The sequence below is a fragment of the Phragmites australis genome, chromosome 17, assembly GCF_958298935.1.
Source record: "Phragmites australis chromosome 17, lpPhrAust1.1, whole genome shotgun sequence".
In the NCBI taxonomy this organism is placed as follows: domain Eukaryota; kingdom Viridiplantae; phylum Streptophyta; class Magnoliopsida; order Poales; family Poaceae; genus Phragmites; species Phragmites australis.
Window position 1 is genome coordinate 18134811 of NC_084937.1, and position 25209 is coordinate 18160019.

General features: G+C 52.4%; 2 protein-coding genes across 3 annotated transcripts; both read right to left on the bottom strand.

Annotated features, from left to right (window-relative positions):
- Window positions 1-454: 454 nt before the first annotated feature.
- On the bottom strand, window positions 455-1109 carry LOC133897676 (uncharacterized). The gene has a single exon (XM_062338474.1). The coding sequence runs from the start codon at window positions 952-954 to the stop codon at window positions 640-642; it is 315 nt and encodes a 104-aa protein (XP_062194458.1). The 5' UTR covers window positions 955-1109; the 3' UTR covers window positions 455-639.
- An 8956-nt stretch (window positions 1110-10065) lies between these two features.
- LOC133897845 (probable serine/threonine-protein kinase PBL28) lies at window positions 10066-13831 on the bottom strand. Of its 2 annotated transcripts, none has more exons than XM_062338674.1 (7): window positions 13233-13831; window positions 12789-13074; window positions 12418-12602; window positions 11495-11693; window positions 11223-11386; window positions 10978-11082; window positions 10066-10869 (listed from the first exon to the last, which is right to left on the bottom strand). In XM_062338674.1, exons 2-7 carry the CDS (start codon window positions 12874-12876, stop codon window positions 10543-10545), a joined length of 1068 nt encoding a protein of 355 aa, XP_062194658.1. In that variant the 5' UTR covers window positions 12877-13074; window positions 13233-13831; the 3' UTR covers window positions 10066-10542. The 2 variants fall into 2 exon arrangements, with proteins under 2 accessions (XP_062194658.1, XP_062194657.1); XM_062338673.1 differs by having other exon boundaries at window positions 12789-13092.
- Window positions 13832-25209: the final 11378 nt, after the last annotated feature.

The window sequence follows — 25209 nt, forward strand, 5'->3', positions numbered from 1 at the left end:
TTTGGTAATACCAAAAACGAGGGCACCGATTTGGCTGATAAGCTTACTTTCAAAATGAATTGAAGTTCCTTTCCAAAATAAAGTGGTTTCCTTGCCAAATTTTAGACTATTGGTACGAAACCAAACATGGCAGAATCTGGTCCAAACTGCCAAATTTCGGTAAGACAAGCAACGACTCTTGTGAGACAAAAAATAGGCTCCAAGATCATTGCAATTGGCATCCTGGTATAAGTTTTGATCTAACCAAACACCCTACTGAAGTTTCGCGCTTGACCATATGCATCTACTGCATGCTTTGCTTATGGTTTTTAATTTGCTCGGTAAGATTCGTTCAAAATGTTTTGCTTGCTAAGATGGTTAGGTAAAAATTGGTGACCTGGGTAGTTCAGCGATGATCTCTGCTTCCATGATACAGTAACAAGAACTCGAATTAAACACAAATTAACTCAAACTGTGGCCGCAAAAGAAACCAAATCCATCAAATTGGCATCAAATCGACGCGCCATGACACAAATGCAAGTTCACCAATTCAACGACTTACAGAACCATCTCAATTCTCCAGCCACAGCGATCCAAGAACCGGACCCCTCGTCTCCAAGAACAAGGGCAAGATTGAGATTTAGCAACAAAAAAAAACTCTTAGTTCGAGCCAACTATCCACGCCATGGTTGTCGACCACGCGCCCCGGACCGCCGCGGCCTCGCCGCGCTGCCCCATGGAGGCAGAGGCGGAGACGCGGCCGCGGGCGCCGCCGAAGGGGTTGCTGCCGTGCGCGGCGCCAAGGCTGGCGACGTCGTCGTTCTTGACGATGACGATCTCCTCCAGCTGGATGCTCAGGTACTTCTCATTCGCCACCTCTTCCTTCCCCTTCTCCTTCCCCTCCTCCTCGGCAGGCGCGGGAGCGGAAGCAGAGTCTGCCCGGCGGCCGGCGGCCATGGCGGCGAACCTCTCCATGTGCGCCGCCAAGAAGGTAAGAGCTCCTCGCCCCCTCAAATGGCTCCAGAGCTCTTCCCTCCCCCCGCGCAAATCGGGTTGAGGATCTTCTTGAATCTTGGAGAGCGCATAGACGTTCTTGCTATCTGCCGCTGCGTGATGGCGTGGTTGCTTCGCTCTGATCTGAGTATATAGTCAGAGACGGAGGAGGTGCCCCGCGGCCGTGCCCGAGTCTGCGAGCCCAGCGCGGTGTATCAAATTGGCATCAGATCGGCCCAGCCGTCTAACGCCGTCGCCCAACGCTGTTATCGCCCAGAAGCAGCCCGATAGCTCAAACCCACGAACAACCGGCCAGCCTGCGTGAATAGTATCATTTCCTATTTTCCTGAAAACCGGATTTTCCAAGGAATGATCCGAAAATATTCGTCCCTCTTCCCTTTTCTCAATTTAACCTACCGATAAACTTCAAAAGCTCATAATTCCTCCGTTTCAACTCTGATTTCAATAATTCTTTCACTGATATTCATCTAAATTCAAAATATATCCTCTCATACCAGTTTCATATTTATTTGTATTGTATTTATTTGTGTGTTTGTCTGTGGTATGTCGCGTATAGAGATCGGAGAGTTCGTCAAGGAGGAGGAGGAGCCAGGAACCCAGGTGTTCGAGCAGGACCCCCTCGGGGATGTCGACGAAGGAAAGTATCAATCCATTTTTTCTTTTGACCATATTTAACCCAGTTTTATCAATACGACCCGTAGCAGCCGTTTTACTCCGATATACTGCATGAAGTATTACTAGTTGGTATATTTTAAACTGTTGAACTAGTTATGACCTATTATAGCTTAGCCAGCCTTCTTTTTACCCTATATGCTAAATATTGGTAACTTAGGATCTCGCCTTAGTCCATTTACTTAAGCTCAAGCAATTACCTTGTTATTAGAATGCTTAGGACGATAGTCTTTACTGCTACTTCATGCTTAATCATATCTAGTTTTTCAAAGGTGTAAAACTTGGTATTGGTGTTGTGTGGGTTATGGTTAGGTAAAACCTTGTTAGATGATAATATTAATACCTGAGTTGGGGTTAGAGCTGGGCAAATCAGGGTTCCTTCGGGAATGCCTAGGGAGTCGGAGCGCTGTCGGTGAGATAGGCTTCGGGAGGAGTGCTACCGGTGTGGCAGGCTCTATATGGAGATATTTGCCTTGGCTCGTTTAAGGACCGAGTTGATGTGACATCCTAGCTAGTCTATACAGTACAACCACTCGACCCTGTATGGGCAGGGCTTAGTCTAAATCCCCCCAGCTAGTCTACTAAGAACTGGAGGCAAGTGTGCAACGGGGAACCATGGAGCAGGTGCAGGCGGTGTAGGCTTGGCGACTCGGTTGGAGGCCTAGCTAAAGGTCATGAATCCCTGGTTAGCTCCCGTAGACGGTTAGTGTGATGATGCTGTTGTGGGTAATAGCTTTGTTGAGTCGCGCTTCCACAACGGTGGAATATTGTCGAACTCAGCTTGTGTGTAAAGTGTACAGCCCTGCAGTGGTAAAACTAGTCGAATAGCCGCGTCCACGGTCATAGACGAACTACGGTTCGGTCGCAGCAACTAGCATGGGTTGCGTGTGTTCTCCTTGTGAGTGAGTGGGCAAGGTGTGCCTTGTTTTTTAATATAGGTCTAGCCGTGTGCCGTGAGTTGCCGTGGATGGGGTGTCCAGCAACAATAAAACTTGGACAACCCCTTTTTATTACTAATGTCATTTTCATAAACCGCTTTATATAAGATGAACCAAGCATGTGTAAAACTTAGCTTCCTGTAAAATTCAACCTTACAACTTATCCTTTTCCTTCATTTATGCATGTACTCGTACCCCCTGTCGTAGGGCAAGGGTTGAGACTTGTTGAGTAATCTTGTACTCACCCTTACTTGTACTTTCAGAGGACGATCTGGACTTCACTGAGGCAGACGGTGAGGCAGACGAGTAGGCTTGGTCGCATCCACACTCGAGTTGCCTGTGGAGTGGCATGTTCTCCATGCTGTATCTGCTGTGTACTCTGTTGTCGTGGACCCTTGTAATAATACACTTAGGCTTAGTGCTGTATGTTTTATTAGGCTGGTGGGTTATACTCACCGCCCCTCGAGTTGTATGGCATTGATAATACCTGTTGTAAGACTCTTATTTTACCAACGACTGATTCAGGGACTGGTATAATAATGGTTTTAAGCACGGGGATAACTCGGGGCGCTTCACTAAATGAGAATTAAACTTCTGTTCTACCATCATCTCCCAATCTAAATACCTTTTAGCATCATAAGCACTCTCAAAAGATGGTATAGTAAACTTAACCTTAGCAAATGGATCATCATTAATACGTGGGTTATGTTGCTAAAAATTATTACCTCTCATACCTTGACTGTTGAAGTTCAATCGGTTCCTTTGTCGTTCATAAAAGGTGTCACGTTCTTATCTCAAAATTTTATCATCCGCGACGGACTCCTCTTGTTCATAGGTTACACCATGAGGATCCACTCGACCATTATTTGGTGGCGAATTAACTGATCGATCAAAGCGTGTATTGAGCATTGCAATGGTTTCATTGAGTCTTTGCAATGTGGTATTGGTTCCCGCAAGCTTCTTGTCAATATCATCATTAATAGTTTGTCGATGATCATCCAACAACATTGTGAGTATTCCCTCAAAATACACTCTTTCGTATTCGATGCTTCTTCTACCATGGTTAGTCAAAGATAGAAAATAATGAAAGATAAATTATCCCTATCGACTACTAGGTGGTAGAGGTGGAGTCACACACTCTCAAATATTTTACCACGCTCTTGCAAGTGTTCTTACCAATCACCGCAGTTGGCACAACCGGTGTTTGTTTCGTGATATCTTATCGGGTACGAGTGAGGTAGTTGCAAGGGGAGAAACCATTCTGATTGAGAGAAGGTGTAGCTTGTATAGGTAATATTTAGTAGCAAGGAATGACAATAACTGAAATCAGATTAACAAAGCTAAATAAAAAGTCCATAGTACTCATCACAGCTGCTGGCTCAAACACGTTCCTAGAACTAGCTCAAGCAAACAAAAAACTATAACAGACACAAGCACAATTGAACAAAATTCGCAACGCAAACTGATTCTTTTTATTTTGAATTCTCTCTCTTTTGTTTTGCACTCTTTGCTTTCTTTCTTTTTTTTGCACTCTTTGCTTCTCTTTTTTTTGGCACTCTTTGCTTCTTTCTTGCTTTTTTTTCCGAATATGACACAAACTCAAAAACTTTTCTACTAAATTTTCTAAGACCAGTGAGGTACGTGAGTCACATTTTTTTTTTCGGAAAGTAGGGGTATAAAGGTAATAAAAAGATACTCTCTCTCTGAACTTTGGCTACCTCTATTTTCGCTATGAATTGCTACTCGAACTTTGTCGGACAATGTAACAGCTCAAATGGCTTAAGCATGTCATTAAAAATCATAAGCATAATTGGCATCATGCTTAATTGTTTTGATGAATTATAAACATGCATTTTCAATTAAACATAATTTGTGAAAATCAATGTTAATTGGTGCATTGTTAAGCAACTCACAATATTGATATACAACATAGGGTTAAAAATAATTTTATAAATTAGTCCATGCAATATGAAGAATATAAATGAATTTTTCCAAATTTTTGAAGATGGTTTTGAAGGTATAAAAATTACCACAAGTTAGAAAAGGTGGCATTTTTGGAGAATTTTAGTTTGAAATTGACTCCGGCATTATGGGTCAAACTAGTTAAAATGGGTTGCACATGAATTTTAGTTTCACACAAAATTTGTCCCATAATTTTTGGACCACGGGAAGGTGTTCTTTTGAATAGAAGAAGTGGAGGGGATATTTTGCTTCGGCCGTCACTGTTCATGGGGGCCCCACCCGTCATCCTCTCTTTCTCTCGGTCTCTCCCTCTCTCACCGAGCTTTGCGCAGTGGACGGCTCTGTGGACTTTGGAGGCCGGCCACGTCGCCGGACAAACCAGAGCATGGCACTGAGGCGTGGCTACGGTCCTTATCCTAACTCTCTCTACTCACTCCTCCCTCTCTCACTTGGCCTCAAGCATAGAGAGCAGAGGGCCACAACAGTGGCCACCTCCAAATCCACCATGCCCGAGCAAGACTCCGTCGAGCCCAAGCCACAAGAAGCAAGAGGGAGAACCCAGGGAGCATCACCAACCGCCTCTCACGCGGATTCCACCCTTCCTCGGCTGGATTCACAGTGCGGGCATCGTCTTCCTCGGCTTCGGCAGCTCCACCCCACACCTCAACGCCGAGCCGCTGACCCGCTGCCTCTCCGGCCTATCTTGCTACGTGGTGAGCTCCCTCGTGCCCTCGTATAACTAGTGCACGCGCCGTTTTCTTTTGGCATGTCGCCTGCGCGCTTCTCCGCGTGAGCCGCCCACCGCCACCACCTCGGCACATGCTGCCGACCGGGCCACTGCTGGGCCCGTCAAAAACTAGCCACGCCGTTGAGTCCACATGCTTGCGTAGAAGCTGTAGGAGTGCTCGGCCGGGTCGATTATGCCGCCATTTGGCCACCGACGTGCTTGACCGAGCCGTCGCCGTTGATTGCCGCCGTTTGCCATTGATGGCCACCCTTCAGTTGTCGCCGGTGACCACATGACCCTCAATTGAGTCCCCTGTGTCACGCTGGTGCCGCCGGTGCCCTCCACTGACCGCGCCGCACTGCCGTTCACCGCCGGCGAGTTCGCCCGTGCCGCCGGCACTGTGTGCCCTAGGCGCGAGTCGATTTTGACCCGTGGTCAAATGTGCCTAGGCCCGCTGTCAACGACCGTGGCTAGCTCAGCCTGGGTGCAAAAAGTTTACGGTTCATTTAATATTCAGATTTAATCGGTAAATACGAAATAGAATATTCGTTCAACTATTAAATCGACTGAAATTTGTAAAATGCATAGAAAATAGAATATTGTTCCAAAAATAGTGAAACCAATTTTGTTGGGTTTGTGTGAGAATAATATACATGTTAAAAATATTTGGAGCTATGAAATATGTATTTAAATCTCATGAGTTAATAAAACAGGTTTGATCTTCATTAATCCATAATAAATTATTGGTATGTAAATCTTGTTAATTTATGCCCTGTTCATTAAAAACACACACACTCATGCTAAGCATAGTTAATTTTCTAATTAGACTAAGCCTTGTTTTAAGCTTAATTAATTTAGAAAATAGTAAATGTTTAACGATACGTAAAGTTAAGGAAATCGTTAATGCTTTAAACTCATGTCATGAAGCATTGCACCTCCTTCATGATCATCATTGCACACGTTCTTCTTTAAGCGAATGAAGGTACAGAGCGTGACGTGAGTGTGATCGAGGGTGACACCGAGACACACCACTTCTGCGAGTTCTGTTCAGGAAGTATTAGGCAAACCCCAGAGTAGAAAGGCAAGCACCTAAGCATACTGTACTCTTTGTTCAATTTAAATGGAATCTAAAATTGATAAATTATGCTTTATGTATGTTTGTATGTGTTGAGTCCAGTGTTGGACTAATATGGGTAGAACCTATGTTGATGCATTATCTCTACCTTGACTTACTGATGAATCCTTATCCTTGTAACCTTGATGATATAGTTGTTGTCTAGCTTCAAGGTTTATTCGAAATGCTTAGCAATGTTTAGGTCCTCGGTAGAAGTCGAGCGACGGTGCTGCTGTTGTTTGCGAGCTTAAGGCTTAATCACTGTTTACAGATACAAAGATGAGGTTGAGATGAATGGTTGAGACGAGATGTGGACGGTGTTAGGGGTATTTTCTACCCAGGAGGAGTCCTCTGGGTAGTTCGATAGAGGAGCCCGGATGCCATAGCCCGCTTGCATCATTTAAGGCCGTCCGTCGGTACAGTTGGCTCTAGCACTTTCCGTACTCACCACATGTTGATCTAATGGTAATGTAAGCCGATTATCATATGCCGTGCCGACACTTGCCTTGCGGCTCTATGACGCGTAAGAGAAAATGAAAAGGAGAAGCAAGGTGACGGGGAGCCGGAGGTGTCCGGGACACGCTCACGGTAACCCCGGAGCCATAGGGGCATTGCAAGTGAGTGGTTCCGGGTATGACAAAGGTTGACTTGAGTACCCCCTTGTGTATACTTTCGTGAGTAGCACAAGCCGAATGGTCCTCGAGTCGTGTGGGTAAAGTTGTACCCCCTGCAGGGTGTAAGAACAATTCGAATTGTCACGCTCTCGGTCATGAGCATGCTATTGTTTTATTTGTATCGGTCGTAGAGTTTACGAATGTGGGATAAGATTATGGTGTGATGGTTTTGGTTGGTGGTTTGTTGATGAGATACTATGGTTACTATACATATATGTTCAAGTTGTGGTTTACAGGGTAGAAAGGTAGTTGTTTTTGAGTTAAGTATAGATGCTCACACATATGTGTCTAGGTTGCTTACCGCATATGTTTTACTTAACCTTGTGGCATACTCTTGCTAATAGCTCAATGCATAATCCTTGGAGTTAAGCTAAATATATGTGCTTTATATGGTTTAAGTCTTGCGAGTACTTTCGTACTCATGCCTGTGCTTTCAGGTTCTGCTGGTGAGGGTGAGGCAGTGTTTGGCTACTTCGTGCCTGCCAATGCAGGTGGTGGGCTAGAGTAGTGCATCCTACTCTGGTGAGACGTAGCTTTTGGGGTGGAGTCTAAGGGCATATGATTCCACTCTCCTTTTGTTGTTGTTAAGGTGTAATTATTCCGCTGCGTAGTTTCTCTTTGTGTAACTGTTGCAAATGGTTGCATGCTTAAAAACTTGTAATGTAACTTTAATTATTCGCTCTTTCTTAAGCTATGTTGTGATGTACATGTTGGAAAGGCATGTGTTCCGATCTTGGGCACAAAACACGTGCTGGGACTACCGGGATGGTATTCTGGTTAATTATTGAGGTTGTATTTATGAATAATGATCCTCCTGATGATTAATTAGAATACTGTTTGGACGATTCCTCACAGACAATGCTCGATATGAAAGGTGTATGAGGGTGTCCGAGAGCAGCTAGAAAGAGATATACTCCGACTAGGTTGTGGAGGCGAAAACGAGTGGATAGTTGAATCCGACTAGGTGGTCGAACCCGAAAGGGTGGTCAGATCTGAGAAGGTGGGCGATTTCAACTAGGTGGTTGGAGTGACTGGTCGGGACCTCGAGTGGGTGGTCGGAGTGGTTGGTCGGGACCCCGAGTGGGTGGTCGGAGTGCCTGATCGGACCTCGAGTGGGTGGTCGGAATGACTGGTCGGGACCCCGAGTGGGTGGTCGGAGCGACTAGTGGTCGAACCTGAGTAGATGGTCGACTCGACTAGTGGTCGAATACGAGTTGATGGTCGACTCGACCAGTGGTCGAACTCGAATAGATGGATAAATCGACTAGTGGCTGAACACGACTTAATGGTCGACTCGACTAAGGCCAGACCGAGATACACAACGACTAAACAGCAAAACTCGACACAAGAAACTAGATCATGATAACTCGACCAGCAATAAAGACACTGACGATGGACTCAAACTCAAGAACGCGAATACTGAAAATGAAATTGCGAAGGCATAAAATGGTTTGGACAACGAAAAAAAAACTAAGATCTAAATATTTTTGTTGGATAATTTTCTGGACTCTAGATAATGGAAAACGACGAAACAAGGGGGATAACTGAGATTACCTAACGGGCAACCGAGACTTTGATACCATCTGATGCGCGTTTGCCCAATCTTCCAAAAGGTAATATGATAAGTCGATTGGTGGAATTTCGATGTTGATGATTCAAAGGCTCCGAACAGAACAGATCGAGAACCCTCGCAACCACTACACCACTACTCCGTGGTTATCAACCGTGCCAAGACGCGGTTGACCTCACCAAGAAAGCTTTTCCTGCAAGCGAATCGAGAACACAAGTAAGAACAAGTAGATGTAATCTGAATATTGCTAATTACTAATGAAGTGCTCGAGTTAGGGTTCAACAAACCGATAAACGATGAAACTGTCTAAAACAGAATAATCTAAACTAAACCTAAGCCTAAACTACGATGGCTACTGTGAATATATAGGAGGGACGTGAGGAGGTTGACCTAGAGTTGTACAGCTATGGAAAGAGGCGTGCACAACCTGGACTCCGAACCCAACACGATCACAAGACCTAACAAGGCCCAAAACAGTGGCGCAGCACCTTATTTCTTTGACTATGACTAAACTATAAGAAATATTTAATCGAGCTCATATCCATTGAAAGAGCTTGTCATAAGCTTTCCAGAATGTCCAAGATTGCCTAAAACGAACTTCGTATAAGAGAGTTATACCCGTTTTATTGACGTACTATCCTGGAACTCGACCACGACCACGTCTTCGACCACGACCAGAGCGTTACTTCGAGTTTGAGTAGACTTGTCATTCGAGAGATGTCATCCAGATGAGGTTATGGTGCTTCTCACAGGTCCCTAAGCAACAAAACATCATAAAAATTTAGTAGTATTCTATTTTTTACGAAGAAAATATGAATAATAAAGAATGAATTCACCTTATGTGTATCAAGAGAATCATGAGCTCATCATTAAGGGCACGTTTGAATTCTACCTAGCCCTACCCTGCTAAGTCGTTGGCGTGCCAAATACTTGACGGACGATTTTCCATACCTGTAGTTTGCCCTACCGCAGGCGAGAAAATGTACTACAGGGCTGGGAGAGCCAACATCGGGTTGGACGAGCCAAAACTTGGTGTCACTCCAAACAATGGCTAATGGAGCCTAGGCGAGCTAATATTTGGCAGGATGAGCATTGGCTTGATCCAAGCGTGCCCTAAGCCACTTAACCAAACACATCGATAACTACATCGGCGCAAGTCCGCAAATAAGAAAATACGGTGTATGGGGGGTCACAACTAAACGGAGCAAGCATAGCCCGAAACAGAAAAGCCCACAACAACTCAGCTTGCCTCGGCGATACAACACGAATCATATAACGCATCCAATGACCACAAAATCGGGTGACAGTAGCCCTCAAAACACCGGAGCACAATTTAGCGATCCCGTTTCGAAAATACCTTGGCGAGACTGCATAATCACACCCACGGTACACACACCACAATGGGACATTTCACCTGAAATCTCATAGAATTTTGTGGTCCCAAATAGGTCCCTTATTGTTTCATACTGACACGGGTAACCTCGAATTACAATTGTGCCGGGTCATCTGAAAGCAAATTGAGAATCCGGAGAGCAGTGCCATCGATTATGGACGACACGCCGAATTTCTCAGAAATCTGAACATCATAAGGCCACCTCTTCTTCAAGGCTTTGAGCAGTTCTAGCGCCACAAAATTTTAAAAAAACATCACAAGGCCACCTCTTCTTCAAGGCTTTGAGCAGTTCTAGCGCCCCAATTTTTTTTTTAAAAAAAACCTTGCTCTTTGTAGATCAAAGAGCATTCCTATGGTAATGAGAAGTTACTAACTTTCTGTACAAGTATTATGATATCTTCCGCTTTGAATCTTGGAGTAAAACCCCAAGATTTTTGTCCAATTGCAATTCATCGATTCATCTCAAAACCCATGCATGGCTCCCTCCGAATCCGAGTCGTCAGATCTTCATGTTGGCGTACATGATGAACTGGAGCTCCTTGACGCAGTCCTGCATGGACGGCCGGCCGGCGCTCTCGAGGCAGACGCACCGCGCGGCGAGCGCGGCGAACATGGACACCGACTCCACCGTGTACGACCCCTTGGCCATGTCCCGGTCCACCACCTTGCGCAGCTTCTTCCGGTCGCCCACCACCTGGTGGATCCTGACGATGAGGTTCTGGTCCTGGGGCCCCTGGCTCAGGTCGATGGCGCGGCGGCCGGTGAGCAGCTCCAGGAGGACGACGCCGAAGGCGTACACGTCGCTCTGCAGCGTCAGCTTCCCTGTCTGAAAAAAAAATGCAGCATTGGCACGAACCAAATTATTCAGCACACGGACTGCGTCTGATTTGCAGTGGCAAGAACCTGAAGTGAATGTGCAAGATCATGGTCATACCAGTGCGTATTCAGGGTCGAAGTAGCCGAACGTACCCAGCACCCTGGTGGTCGTGTGCAGGTCCAGGTCCTGCGGCATCAGCTTGGCGAGTCCAAAATCCGAGATCTGACAAGGTTTTCGGCATGCCATATTTGGCGTCAGGCAATGAAATGCAGTGCAGAGGTGTGAGGTGATAAGTTTTCATGCTTCCATGTGATCAGAGACTGTGAGCAAGATTCAAGAAGGTGCGGTGGTGACTGAACTACCTTTGCCTCGAAGTGCTCCGTCAGGAGGATGTTGCTGGACTTGAAGTCCCTGTGGACGACGGGAACGCCGACGGCCGTGCTGGAGTGCAGGTAGGCCAGCGCCCTCGCCGCGCCGAGCGCGATCCTCAGCCGCAGCCGCCAGTCCATCCTCACCTCCCCAATACCTGAAAAATGTCAATTTGGCAGTTCTGCAGATGAGACACATAACACAAGTGTATGATATGATAGTACAGTAGAAACAAGAAGATTTGACGTTGGTGTCACCATCTTACCATTGAGGATGTCTTGAAGGTTGCCTTTGGGCATGAACTCGTAGACTACAAACCGGTGCTTCCCGTCGGCGCAGTAGCCGATCAGCGTGACCAGATTCGGGTGGTCTAGTCTGCTCAGGATGTCGATCTCCACCCGGAACTCGCGCTCGCCATCGGCGTGCCTGTAAGTAGGCAGGTCCATCTTCTTGATGGCAGCAATCTTCACAATCAGTAGAATTTATACAGGGTTAGAAGAAAGCTCTGAACAATGAAAGTGAATTACTGAAGTACTGAAACTAGTGACTGAAAGTTATCGCAAACAAATTCAGAATTGGAAGAAAGAACATATTCGCATTATGCTCAAAACTTCAGATTGAAGTTTTTTTTTGTTATGAGAACCAATTGATGGTTAATAATATTTGACAGGTGGTTGCCATTTCCGTTTCTTGAGTGGATGTTAAGACCATGTGCAACACCACGGAAGAAAATTCTATAAGACATGGTCTCACAGAAAGATCTTTTCTTGTGCATACCACGTGTCCCTCTCTTTTCTCTCAGTTGCATATGCCAGTCATTGAATTAGAAAAAGACGGTATGAATCAAGATTTCATTGAGATCTTTCGATAAAATATCTCATAAAATTTGCTTCCCCACACCACTCATGTTTGCTGTTTGATGGGCTTATCACATCCAGGTCAGGTGACTATCGCCTACAAAATTTAATAACAGGCCAAATACATGGAACCAAAAAAAAAAAAAAAAACTTCTCTCCCAAACTGAATCATTAGTGCCAAACTGCCAACAATTTGAAATGTTTCACATAAAAGCTACTAAATGACAAATTAACATCAATTTCTAAGATCAGGCAAATATCTTAGCATGTCTGGAATTATGAACAGAACTTTGCACTGACGAAGAAATAGACAAAAAATGCTGAAAAACACCTGCCCATCTTTCATCACGCCCCTGTAAACCCGGCCGAAGCCGCCCTTGCCGATGAGGTTCCTGTCGCTGAACATGTTGGTCGCCTCCTCCATCTCCTTGAGAGTGAACACCATCGTGCAGTTGCGCTTCTTCGGCGGCGGGACCTGCTCCTTCACCTGCCATAGCTCAGCTGGCTTGTACACCCCTGCAGAGTAAGTTCAGATTATCAGAATCCCGTAGAGGCATCCAATTGGTCAAGTGAAACAATTCCTGCGTACTTGTAAACTCACATAGCAAAATGATGCTGTTCCATCACAACTCAGAAGGATTAAACCGAAAAGGTGAGATAATTCTTGCACATATAGAAGGGAAGGAAAATAGTTGCACTCACAGGGATTTAGCTGATCAAGTGATCTGCTTCTCCTCCTTTTGTTCCAAGATGAAACTATGTTGAATATCTTGAACCCTCCTTTTTCCATTTCCACTCAAGGCCAATGAAATTACCGTCCCAAGCTATCACGGTTTGTCGCGAAAAGATCCTCACGCTGAAACTTGCTGATGCATCAGTTCTTCTCTAAGATACCTTCCCGTGATCAACAACTGAGAAATATTCCTTGCTCGAGCCCAAGGCACGCACAGGGCACTGCACTTTATGAGAAAAAGCACATGTCCTGGAACTGGAAGAATGGCTACCACTGCAAGTATCAGAGCATGCGACGCACACAACATGTGGTATCAAATGCAGTGCTCATGAAAAAAATTCACACTCCTTTCAAAACAAAAACAAAAAAGAAACGACAAAAGAACACATGATGAACACGCAAACAAGGCTGACCTGAACCGATCGAGAAGCCACGGTGCGCCGCCGCTTACGGAGAAGCTGAACCATGGATCGACAGGAAGACAAGGATTAGAGAGTACAGGGCACGGAGGTGCAGTACAGTGCAGGCGTGCAGCCGAGGAAGGACCAAGGATAAAGGAACGAGACGGAGATGGTCTCTTGGGAGCTAAGTACGACGAGACGCGCCACCTAAGGCGCTGGCAAAGAAGTAAAGGGAGGACAACAGAAACCGAGTAGGAGTGGGCATCAGCAAGACTAGCAAGCTATGGATGAGGAGTGTCGCTCCCTTACGGGCCAAGAAATGGCGAAACGGATGGTGGATCGCGGCAAAGCTTCCGGCTTTGCAAGAAACGAATTTGAATGAGAAATGGGGATGATATTTTGGTTGGTGAAGCGCAGGAGATGAGCAGAAACTTGGGCGAAATGGTGAGCAGCGATTGGGACATTTGGAGGGAGAAATGGACGGGGTGACGGCGACTAAGGACTGAGGCACGGTGGTAGAGGTGGTGGTGGTTGCAACGTAGCCGTTATCAGGAAGCTTTCAAGCTCCAGTGATGGATTTCTTTAGTCCTAACCAAACCAAAACCTGCTGAATTAGCAGCTCTAATTAGAATCTTCAGACGAATAGCATAATGTTTTGCAATCGAGTCAGATGAATGGTGTCTTCTTGGTTCCAATCTGGCCACGACTTTTGAATCGGATCGCGGACCGGCCAATCGAAGGTTGCAAAGAATTGATAATTGTCTGTTTCAGTGTTGCATAGTGGAAATAAGGCTGATTGGATCCGGGTCGATTTTGACGTGGTTAAATCAAGGACAGATGGGTGGGAGAAGCAAGTGTGTTTCTTATGCGTTTCTTGGTTGCAAATCAATCTGCTGATGGCAACATTTTTTTTTTTTTTGGGAGATGGCAACAGGTTCATGCTGCGGGCGGTGAAGTTGTAGGTGAGGTGGTTGGCTTTGCTTGCAGGTCTGACGAACAAATGACCAAACTTGCCCTCATTTAAGGCCTTAACGGCAGTAGACTACGAACTAGATGCACGTTCTGAATGCCAGAATCCAACGGTTCAGATGTGGCCTCTGTCAGTTCATCTTAAAGAATTCTTGGTTAAAACGTGTTACGGTAGGTTTAGGGGTCCAACTTCTTTTACCGGCCTCTATTTGTCTATGTGACGGCTTTGTATACTAATAGCTAAATATAGGGATTTTAATTCTAAAACATATATCCAACAGTTTCCCAATATCATTTTCAATATTTACCAAATCTCAAAATCACCTCTCTCGCTATCTATTTCTAGGGAGCACCCCTCACTCCCAAAAAGCTTGAGTGCCCCCAAGCCCCACCCATTCATCCGCCTGCCTCCGCCATCTGCTATCCCACGCACATGCCCAGCCGCCCTCCCTCCCGTGCCCAGCTGCCCGCCTAGCAGTAACTCTCCTCCGGCTTCTCCCTCGCCTGACCGCAAGCCTCCTCCCTCATCCCTCTCCTTTCTCCCCCCTCACCGAAGCTCACCTCCGACGAACTGACCACCGTCTGCTGGTGAAATCCGAGCTTCGAGGCTGAGCCTCCAACCTTCTCCCCTGCGCGACACGAGCTCAAGCTCCGCCGGATTTCCCCTTGCACAAGCTACCACTGAGCTCAAGCTCTGGCGGGGCTCTCCAGCGGAGGCTTAGCCTGGCGGTAAAGAAGGAGGTGAAGGCGGCGGGAGCCCAGATCCGCACCAGGAACCAGGGTCGCGACAGGGTTGGCTAGCTACCGAGCACGGCTGTCGGTGTATCAGGAACCAGGGGTCCCTGAGTCCCGAGACCGAACCGGCCATCCGCCACGCGTCACCATCCCGCGAGGTCCGCCCTGCGAGAGAAGAAGAATCTAAGTCCCGGGAGAAGGTGCTCGGGGCCGCCGCCTCTGGTTCCCGAGCACCCCAGTTCCCCGATGATCCGCGGAGTCCAAGTACCGGGAAGGAAGTACTCGGGAGAGAGTGCTCGGGGCTGCACGTGGCAGCCCCCGAGGACTCGGTTCCCCGAAGGTTTCCCCTAGTACTCGGGAGAGAGTGCTCGGGGCTGCACGTGGCAGCCCCCGAGGACTCGGTTCCCCGAAGGTTTCCCCCAGTACTCGGGAGAGAGTGCTCGGGGCTGCACGTGGCAGCCCCCGAGGATTCGGTTCCCCGAAGGTTTCCCCCAGTACTCGGGAGAGAGTGCCCGGGGCTGCACGTGGCAACCCCCGAGGACTCGGTTCCCCGAAGGTCTCACCAGAGTGCTCGGAAGAGAGTGCTCGGGGCCGCACGTGGCAGCCCCCGAGGACTCGGTTCCCCGAAGGTTCGCGCAAGATCGTTCGACGACCCAAAGGGTCCCCTTGCCGGGGTGTCAGCTAGTCAAAGACACGAATGCCGCATTTAATAGGCACGCGCAGCCTGACATCCTGATATCCTGACATTCTCAGCTGCCCACGCCCTAGTGTCAGACCCTGCCATGCTCTGGCAGGGGGGCGTGGGTCCATTTAATGCACGGGTCCCGTCCCGTTTCACCCAGGTGCCTCGGGATAACGTTGCCAGAATCGAAGCGCTCCGCCTGCCACCCTGCCCCGGCAGAAGAACAAGACAGGGTGGGCGCACCGGGCATCTCTACGGCTGCCCGGTGGGCCCCCTTAATGGCGCCGGAGGACCTCCACAGTGGCGGGTGGTCGGATACACGCCGCAATCTTCCACCGCCCCTGTCACTTCGCCGAAGCGGAATGATGACACCTTTCTCCATGGCACCTTGGCACGTGCGCCCCCTCTTTCCCATTCAGGATAGGTCGAGGTCGGCTTGCCTATAAAAGGAAAGGATGGAGAATACATAAAAGGCGGATTCTGACGCTCACAGCTGACAGCAGACAACACACACGCTCACGACTCATCCTTGAAGAATTCCGCCTCAGATCCGGAAGCCCCCAAGAAGCACCCGAAGCCCAGATCAAAAGGCGAAGAACATCACCAACAAGCTCAAACCAAGCTAGAACAGAGAGCCTCAAGCTCTCTGTAAGCAGCTCACCCCTGTATCCAGATACATCCTTGAAGAATTCCCTTCAAGGAAAGGTATAGCACTCACACAGGAGTAGGGTGTTACGCCTCCGTGCGGCCCGAACCTGTCTAAACCCCGGTGCACCCATCTTTCTCGCACTAGGTCGATCATCTCCCACCACCAGCCACTGCATTTATTTCTGTTCCCATTTATTTCCCCGACAAGCTCGTTCAGGATCATCCCCCCGGCCGAATCTCTAAAAAGGGGTCTCTCGGGATCCCTGCGACAGGAGTTCATCCTCCGACAGCTGGCGCGCCAGGTAGGGGGGAATATCACTGGATTTGTTTGTTTCGCTTTTTTCCACAGGAAAAGATGGCTGGTGGGCACCGTCTCCAGCGTTCCGGCTCCACTTCCAGTGACGGAGTGCTGCCCGACGCTCGGGAGAGCCCAGTCGCTGCTGTGTTCCATCAGCAGCCGTTATCCACGTGCGCGGTTTTTCCCGCTCAAGGGGATCAAGGCACTGGGCCCAGCAGGGCCGCCGCCGCCGCTGCTGATGCACTTTCCGACCCCCAGCGAGAGGTCGGGACCCCGGCCGCCAGGTCCGCCTCTGGACCACGTCGGGTGCCATCCCGGCGCAGGCTCGCGTTCAGTGAGGCCGGCCCGGGGAGCGTGCTGCTTGCAGCACATGCTCTCCTCAGGCACCCGCCCATTCAGGCCACGCCGAACACTCCGGAAGGCCGGTGGATCCAAGATGTCGTCGCTTTGGTTGGCATTGCCCGTCGCCAGGTGCAGGCCGAGAGTCCTCGCACCACCTCTCAGCGTGGTGCCGCCAGAGCCGGCTCCTCAACGGGCAACGCCCGCACGGGCTGAGGGGCCTCCAGGCGGAGTGCCGTCCCCCTGGCCGTGTCCGAAGCCCGGGACCTCCGCTTGCGCCTTGACGAGCGGAGGGGCCACGAGGACGCCCGAGTTACTCTCGAGCGCCAGCGGGAGGCCCGGCAGGGGGTCGGGGCAGAGGACCAGGCTTCCTCTCTCCCGGCCCAAGGCCACCGGGAATCCCCGGCTCGCCGCCACTCGCCACCAAGGACCCCCGCTCGCGCTACGGGGTACGGCACCGGTTGCCGTGCCTTCACCGCCGAGCTCCGCCGGGTCAGGTGGCCTTCCAAGTTCCGCCCCGAGCTGTCGGAGAAGTACGACGGGTCCATCGACCCCGTTGAGTTCCTCCAGATCTACACGACGGCCGTCCAAGCGGCCGGAGGCAGCGAAAAGGTGATGACAAACTATTTTCATGTTGCCTTGAGGGGCTCCGCCCACTCTTGGCTTATGAACTTACCCCCAGGGTCTATTTGCTCCTGGGATGACCTGTGCCACCAGTTTGAGGCCAACTTTCAGGGCACGTTTACGCGCCCCGGTTTGGAGTGCGACCTCCACGCCATCCAACAGCAGGAAGGGGAAACGCTACGACACTTTATACAGCGCTTCAGCCAGGTCCGCAACACTATTCCACGAGTGGCCCCCCATGATGTTATTGTCGCTTTCCGGCAGGGCGTCCGCGACGAGCGGATGCTCGAAAAGCTAGGTACGCACGAGATCGAGACCACTGCGGAGCTCTTCGCATTGGCCGACAAGTGCGCTAAGGCTGCGGAGGCCAGGGCGTGGCATGCTCCTCGCCCCGCCTCCGACCAGCCAAGTTCTTCCCGCTCCGACAAGCGGGAAAAGAAGAGAAGAAGGAAGCGCGAGGCCGCTCCCATCGAGCCGACCCAAGGTTCCACCCATATGGCGCCGCAAGCGCCCGCCCGCCGGCAAGAGCGCCGGCCGGGCGTCGACCGACGCCCCGCAAGGACCCCTGCTAGGGCTCCTCCTCGGGCCTCCGTGCCCACGAGGGCCCCGGCACCAGCTAGGGCACCGGCTCCAGCAAGAGCCCCGGCCCCCGGCCGAGCTCCTGCTCCAGCGAGGGCCCCCACTCCCGCAGGGCCCGAGCCAGGTAAATGGTGTCCCATACACCAGACCAGATGGCACGACCTCACGGAGTGTCGTACGGTCAAAGGACTCGTGGAGCAGCGCCAGAGGGAGCGCGACGAGTCCCGCGGAGGAGGCGATGCTGAGGTTGCCCCCGACAACGCCGAGCTCGGTTTCCAGGAGCCCGGGCACACCGTCGCCTTCATCAACGGAGGCACCTACACACCTTGCTCGCGCCGCGGCATCAAGGTCATGCGACGTGAAGTATGCTCGGCGACCCCGAGCGAGGAGGCCGCAAGGCCCCTGAAGTGGTCGGATGCTCCGATCACGTTCAGCATGGCCGATCACCCCACCAGTACTGCAGCCGTGGGGCGGCTACCTCTGGTAGTGTCTCCCACTATCTGCAATGTTAAGGTCGGCAGGGTGCTGATCGACGGTGGTGCCGGCCTCAACCTCCTTTCCAAGGAGGCTTTTGAGAAGCTGCAGGTGTCCTCCCGACGCCTAAAGCCGTCGCTCCCCTTCTGTGGAGTGACCCCTGGGCACTCCCTGCCCCTCGGGCAGGTTGAGTTGCCTGTAACGTTCGGGAGCCGGGACAACTTCCGCACGGAGTGCGTCCTCTTCGATGTAGCGGAGCTCCCTCTCCCCTACAACGCTATCCTCGGGCGTCCGGCGCTCGCCAAGTTTATGATGGCCGTGCATTATGCATACCTTACGGTTAACATGCCCGGCCCCGCAGGCTCCATCTCCGTGATCGCCGACTCCGGCGGCGCCGTCTCCTGCGCTGAACAGTCATACATGGCTCTGGTCTCAGCGCAGGCCGAGGTCGATGGCTCTATAGGGGGCTCGGGACCCTCTTCATCCAAACCCCGACTCGCCGCCGACGCCTCTTTTCCAACGAAGGAGGTCATGGTGGGCGAGGATGCTACCCAGGTCGTCCGGATCGGCGGTGACCTGGGCAGCAAATAGGAAAGCGCGCTCGTCGCCTTCCTCCGGGCTAACGCAGACGTGTTTGCCTGGCAACCGTCCGACATGCCCGGGATCCCTAGGGAGGTGATCGAGCATCACTTAGCGGTGCGTCCGGACGCCCGCCCAGTGAAGCAGAAGGTCCGGCGGCAGGCGCCAGAGCGCCAGGAGTTTATCCGCGAGCAGGTCAGCAAGCTCCTCGACGCCGGATTTATCCGAGAAGTCCTCCACACCGACTGGCTAGCAAACCCAGTCATCGTCCCGAAGGCCAACGGCAAGCTCCGCATGTGCGTGGACTACACCGACCTAAATAAGGCTTGCCCTAAAGATCCCTTCCCCTTACCTCGCATTGATCAAATTATAGATTCAACTGCGGGATGCGATCTTTTATGCTTTTTAGATGCAAACTCTGGGTATCACCAGATTCGCATGGCCATAGGGGACGAGGAAAAAACTGCTTTTACCACTCCGGTGGGGACTTATTGCTACATGTCAATGCCTTTCGGCCTGCGCAACGCTGGATCCTCCTTCCAGCGCGCTATTCGTATTACTCTTGACTCACAGGTTGGCCGCAACGTCGAAGCTTACATCGACGATCTCGTGGTCAAAACCCGAGACCGCGCCACCCTGCTCGAGGACCTTGCCGAGACTTTCAACAGTCTCCGCTCTACCCGCCTCAAGCTCAACCCGGAGAAGTGTGTCTTCGGGGTACCGGCGGGCAAGCTCCTTGGGTTCTTGGTTTCTGGCCGAGGAATCGAGGTCAATCCAGAGAAGATTCGGGCCATCGAGCAGATGCGACCCCGGCTCGGCTCAAGGAGGTCCAGCGTCTCGCCGGCTGCATGGCAGCCCTCGAGCGCTTTATCTCCAAGCTCGGGGAGCGAGGGCTCCCCCTCTTCAAGCTTCTGAAGAAATTCGGTCGTTTCGACTGGACGCCGGAGGCCGAGCAGGCCTTCCACGATCTAAAGAAGTACCTCACTTCGCCACCCGTGCTGGTGGCTCCCTCTCAAGGTGAGCCCTTACTGCTCTACGTTTCGGCCACACCTCAGGTCATGAGCGTAGTGCTAGTGGTGGAGCGCGACGAGTGTTCAGGGCCGGATGCTGGGTCCCAGCTCCCAGAGGCCCCCGACCACTCACCTATCCTCGCGACTCCTCCCAACCAGGGAGTCGAGCCCGAGTGCCCGGCCAGCCCCGACCGTGCCGCCAAGCCTGGGGGCTGCGGCAGCCCCCCGGGTGGAGCCGCCGTCCGGGCTCGCCGGGTGCAGCGACCGGTGTACTTCGTCAGCGAAGTCCTCCGGGAAGCCAAGACAAGATATCCCCAGGCGCAGAAGCTACTCTATGCCGTGCTCGTCGCCTCCCGAAAGCTACGCCACTACTTCCAGGCGCACAAGGTCTCGGTGGTTACCACTTATCCACTGGGACCCATTCTCCGGAACCGGGAAGGCACCGGGCGCGTTGTCAAATGGGCGGTAGAGCTGGCGGAGTTCGACCTACACTTCGTCAGTCGCCAGGCAATCAAAAGCCAGGCGCTCTCCGACTTCTTGGCAGAATGGACGCCCATCCCCTACATCGTCCCGGAAGAGATCTCTGCCTATCCCGGGCACGACGCGCCCGGGCACTGGGTCATGCACTTCGACGGCTCCCTCTCGCTGAAAGGCGCAGGGGCCGGAGTGGTTCTCACCTCCCCAACAGGTGAAGAGCTCCGGTACGTCGTGCAGTTGCAGTTCCGCGCATCCAACAACATGGCGGAGTATGAAGGTCTCATCGCCAGCCTCCGGGCTGCGGTGGGGCTCGGGATTCATCGCCTCCTGGTCAAAGGGGACTCCCAACTGGTCGTCAACCAAGTGTCTAAGGAGTACCAGTGCACGGATCCTCAAATGGCGGCGTACGTGGCTGCGGTCAGGAAGCTCGAGAGACGCTTCGATGGCCTCGAGTTGCGACATATCCCTCGCCGCGACAACGCTTTGGCCGACGAGCTCTCCCGCCTGGCCTCCTCACGTGCGCACGTCCCTGCCGGAGTCTTTGAAGAAAGACTCACACGACCTTCCGTCCTGCCTGCCGAACAGGATGAAGGGGAAACCTCGAGCTCAATTCAGGGGACCCCGGCGGTGCCCTCAGTGGGAAGCCCCGTCAGGGCGCCGCCGCCCGGTGAGTGCGCTGCGCTCGCCGAATGTTCTCAAGATGCCTCGTGGATGTCTGACATCCGAGGGTACTTGAAAGAAAAGTTCCTACCCGAGGATGAGGCGTCTGCCGAAAGAGTTGCTCGGCAGTCCAGACGCTATGCCATAGTAGATGGGGATCTCTACCGGCGTAGCGCAGGAGGTGTACTCCTGAAATGCATCTCTCGGGCAGAAGGCGGCGATCTTCTCGCTGCGGTCCATGAGGGTGAGTGCGGTGGCCATTCATCGTTCCGCACGCTGGTCGGGAAGGCCTTTCGGCAAGGTTTCTACTGGCCTACAGCTCTCCAGGATGCTTCCGAGCTGGTTCGGCGCTGCAGGGCGTGCCAGTTCCATGCAAAGCAGATTCACCAGCCAGCTCAGGTTCTTCATACCATTCCCCTGTCATGGCCTTTCGCGGTCTGGGGTTTGGACATTCTGGGTCCGTTCCCCCGAGCAATCGGGGGCTATGCATACCTATATGTCGCCATCGACAAGTTTACCAAGTGGCCGGAGGCGGTCCCAGTCATCAAGGTGACCAAGAACACGGCGCTCCAGTTTATCCGCGGCATCACCAGCCGCTTTGGCGTCCCGAACCGGATCATCACCGACAACGGCATCCAGTTCACAAGTGCCTTGTTCGGGGACTATTGCGAAGATCTCGGCATCAAGCTTTGCTTCGCTTCCGTCACTCATCCTCGGAGTAATGGGCAGGTCGAGCGCGCCAACGCGGAGATACTGAAGGGCCTCAAAACTCGGACCTATAACGTGCTTGCTAAGCACGGGAAGGGATGGGTGGACGAGCTGCCAGCCGTGCTGTGGGCTAACCGGACTACGCCAAGCCACGCCACCGGGGAGACTCCGTTCTTCCTCGTCTATGGCGCCGAGGCAGTCCTCCCCTCCGAGCTCACTCTGGGCTCCCCTCGAGTGCATGCATACTCTGAGGGTGAGCAGGAACAGCAAAGACGCGACGACGTGGACTACCTGGAAGAGCGCCAGCGGCGTGCCGCTGTCCGGGCGGCTCGGTACCAGCAGAGTCTGCAGCGTTATCATCTGCGCCATGTCCGGGCCCGGTCTCTCGAGGTGGGGGACCTAGTTCTCCGACGCGTCCAGTCGCGCGAAGGAAAGAATATGCTGTCCCCTGTGTGGGAAGGTCCCTTCACCGTGATCGCGGTCCCGCGGGCAGGTTCTTTCAGGTTGGCGACGGAGGAAGGACAGCCACTCCCGAATCCGTGGAACATCGAGCATCTCCAACGCTTCTACCCATAGATGGTCGTGCTCGCAGCTCAAGTCAGCAAGGCTGGGGGCTTCTCCCCGTCCAAGCAGTCCAAGGGCTCCGCCCCTTGGGTAAGTCGCTATCACCCAACCTTGTAAATATTGTACATTCGGTATTTCAATAAGCAATCGCTGTATCAAGATATTTTTTCTGGATTCCATATGTTTAATCTGTCTGGTGAGGTGCTCGGTTATGCGAGAAAAAGTTCGCTCTCTCTCTTTCCCCGCTGATAAAAGAATCCCAATCGGTATGCATGCGAGCAGTCGCCGCTGACTTACGTCCGGCATGGTAGGCTGTGGTGTTCGGTGTCGTGACAGGCTCCCGGGCACTGCCATGTTTTCGGGGTGCTCTGGGTGATCCCATCGCTCGAGCTGCTCGAGTAGTCCGGAGCCCGGGCCCCCGGAGCGGGCTGTCGGTGCTCGGTCTGGTCTGTCATACCCGGGCGCCACCGAACCATAGGACCTCTGGGTTATGCCTCTGTCCGCTCTTGTCCGCCGGTTCGGGTATTTAAGAGGTCTCGGGTCGAAAACGAGAGCAGTCTATGGCAAGTACCGCACTAACAGAGCGCACCAGACAAAGAAATTCTATATTCTCTCTTAAGTCACAGGCTGGCAATCACGAGCAGTTCGGCCGCAGGGGCTTAAATGCCCCGGTCTCTGGCCGGCCCCAAGGGTCCTCGGGTGGTCCTACCACTTAGGCGTGGGTGGTCGAGATCACCCGACCCCGGGAACCTCGTATGCCTCTGGGCACTCGGGCGCTCCGTTGAAAGAATCATGTCCCCGGGCACCCGAGCTCGGAAGCACACCCCTCCTGGATCGGTTGGCCGGAAGGCCGACAGCTGTCCGGTGAGTGGTTATATTCAGACAAGTCTGCTTTTAGTAAATTTATGTTCCCGAGTCATTCTCGGGGGCTCTCGCGCTTTAATCTGTTGGCGAGGTGGTCTCCTCGCACGCAAAAACCCTGCCGTGTGTCTACTTTTTCCCAGAACGACAGAGCGGTTTGTGGAAAGGAGTACCACGCGTGCGGTAATGTCTGACCGAAGCCCTTCGTGGTGGTCATGGTGTTCGGTCCGCTTTTAAGGACCCCGAGCACTACCGAGCCCTCGGGTGCCCTGGGTAATCCTATCACTCGAGCTGCTCGAATAGTCCGGAGCTCAGGCCTCGGGGGCGGGCTGTCAGTGCTCGGTCCGGCCCGTTTTAAGCCCGGGCACCACCGGACCACGAGGACTCTTGGTCACATTCTCGCCCGCACGCGTCTCCCTTCTACTAACTGAGTGGTCGCAAAGCGAAAAAGTGTTCACTAGGCATGGCGTGTTCCTGGCGGGATCGATCTATCTCCCGGGCTAGGAAGTCTGCGTCTTTGTTTCTTAACTTAGGCAATGCGGACTCGCGAGAGCTCGACGGCCGACTACGCCAGCAACAGCGATCAGGACAACTTCGTTCTCGGGGACAGGAAGGTCGGGAACGGCCCGACTGAGTACTCCCCGGGACTTCCGGGCAAAACATCAGAAGAAACATCAAGCACTAAGAGAAATTGGAGTTGCGAGCCCAAGGAAAAGCTACCATTATGTTCACAAGACATATACAAGGCATTTCCTAAGGGTTCACTCCTATATTTACATTCATCAAAATGACAAAAGAAAGAAAAAAGCTACAAAAGATCTAGTCGGCGGCGGAGGCATCGGCTGAATCCTCTGAGTCGTCCCCGGGGGCTAGCGGCGGCGGCACCTCTCGCCTGAAGCCGGTCGCCACCACGGCGGTGGTACTCCGGACCGCTACCCGGGCTCCAGTGGGAAGTTCGGGTCCCTGCTTTGGTAGCAGGGCAGGACGTGCTCGGCCACTGCATGTGCTAAGCCACGTCCCTCCCGGGCGGCAAGTTCCTGAACCGCCCAAGGCAGGGCCTCAAGGCGCTCGCAGACCTGCTGAAGCCCCAACACTTGTCGTGCGGGGCTGTCGCTCTTCTGATCTTCAACGAGCCACCCAAGACCACCCTTCTCTACGGCCCGCCGCATCCGCCGGAGTATGTCTTCCAGCATATGCTGCAGGTTGACCCGCGAGACAAAAGCGGTCTCGAGCTTCTCCTTGGCAGCCCGTAGCTGCGCCTCAAGTCCCTGGTCCCCGACTGGACCGGAAGAACCGCCGACTGCTGCAGAGCCGGCGGCCTGCTTCATCTTGACCACCATCTCGGATAAGGCGCGTTCACGGGCGGTTAATTCCGCCTCGTGCTTCGCATTCTCCTCCGCCCTGGTAGCAGCAGTGGCTGCCGCCGCAGCAGCCTCGCCCTCTCGACGACTCAGTTCGTCTTCTCGGCGCCTCAGCTCGCCCTCCCGCCGGGCCAGCACGTCCTCCTGCTGGGCCACCGAATCCTCCCGAGCGCCGAGATCCGACGCCGACAACTCATTGTCCACCTCCCGAAGGGAGACGTCCTCCTCCCAGCGGTGGATCTCTTCCCTGATCTTCCGGAGGTCGTCTTCCCAGCGCTGGAGGTCGGCGCGCGTCTTCTCGGCCGCGCCCTCCCGGCGGGTCAGCTCGGCTTGCCGCTCCTCCGCCGCCTGCTCCCGAGCTGCGACTGCTACCTCCCTCTCCTGTGCCTGCCCCATCCTGGCAAGGGCCTCGGCAGCTTGC

Coding starts and splice junctions, on each gene's coding strand:
- LOC133897676 (XM_062338474.1), bottom strand. CDS start 954: ATGGAGAGGTTCGCCGCCATGGCCGCCGGCCGCCGGGCAGACTCTGCT.
- LOC133897845 (XM_062338674.1), bottom strand. CDS start 12,876: ATGGAAAAAGGAGGGTTCAAGATATTCAACATAGTTTCATCTTGGAAC. Junction 11,387..11,494: donor CCTTCAAGACATCCTCAATG/GTAAGATGGTGA, acceptor GACATTTTTCAG/GTATTGGGGAGGTGAGGATG. Junction 11,083..11,222: donor CGGAGCACTTCGAGGCAAAG/GTAGTTCAGTCA, acceptor AAACCTTGTCAG/ATCTCGGATTTTGGACTCGC.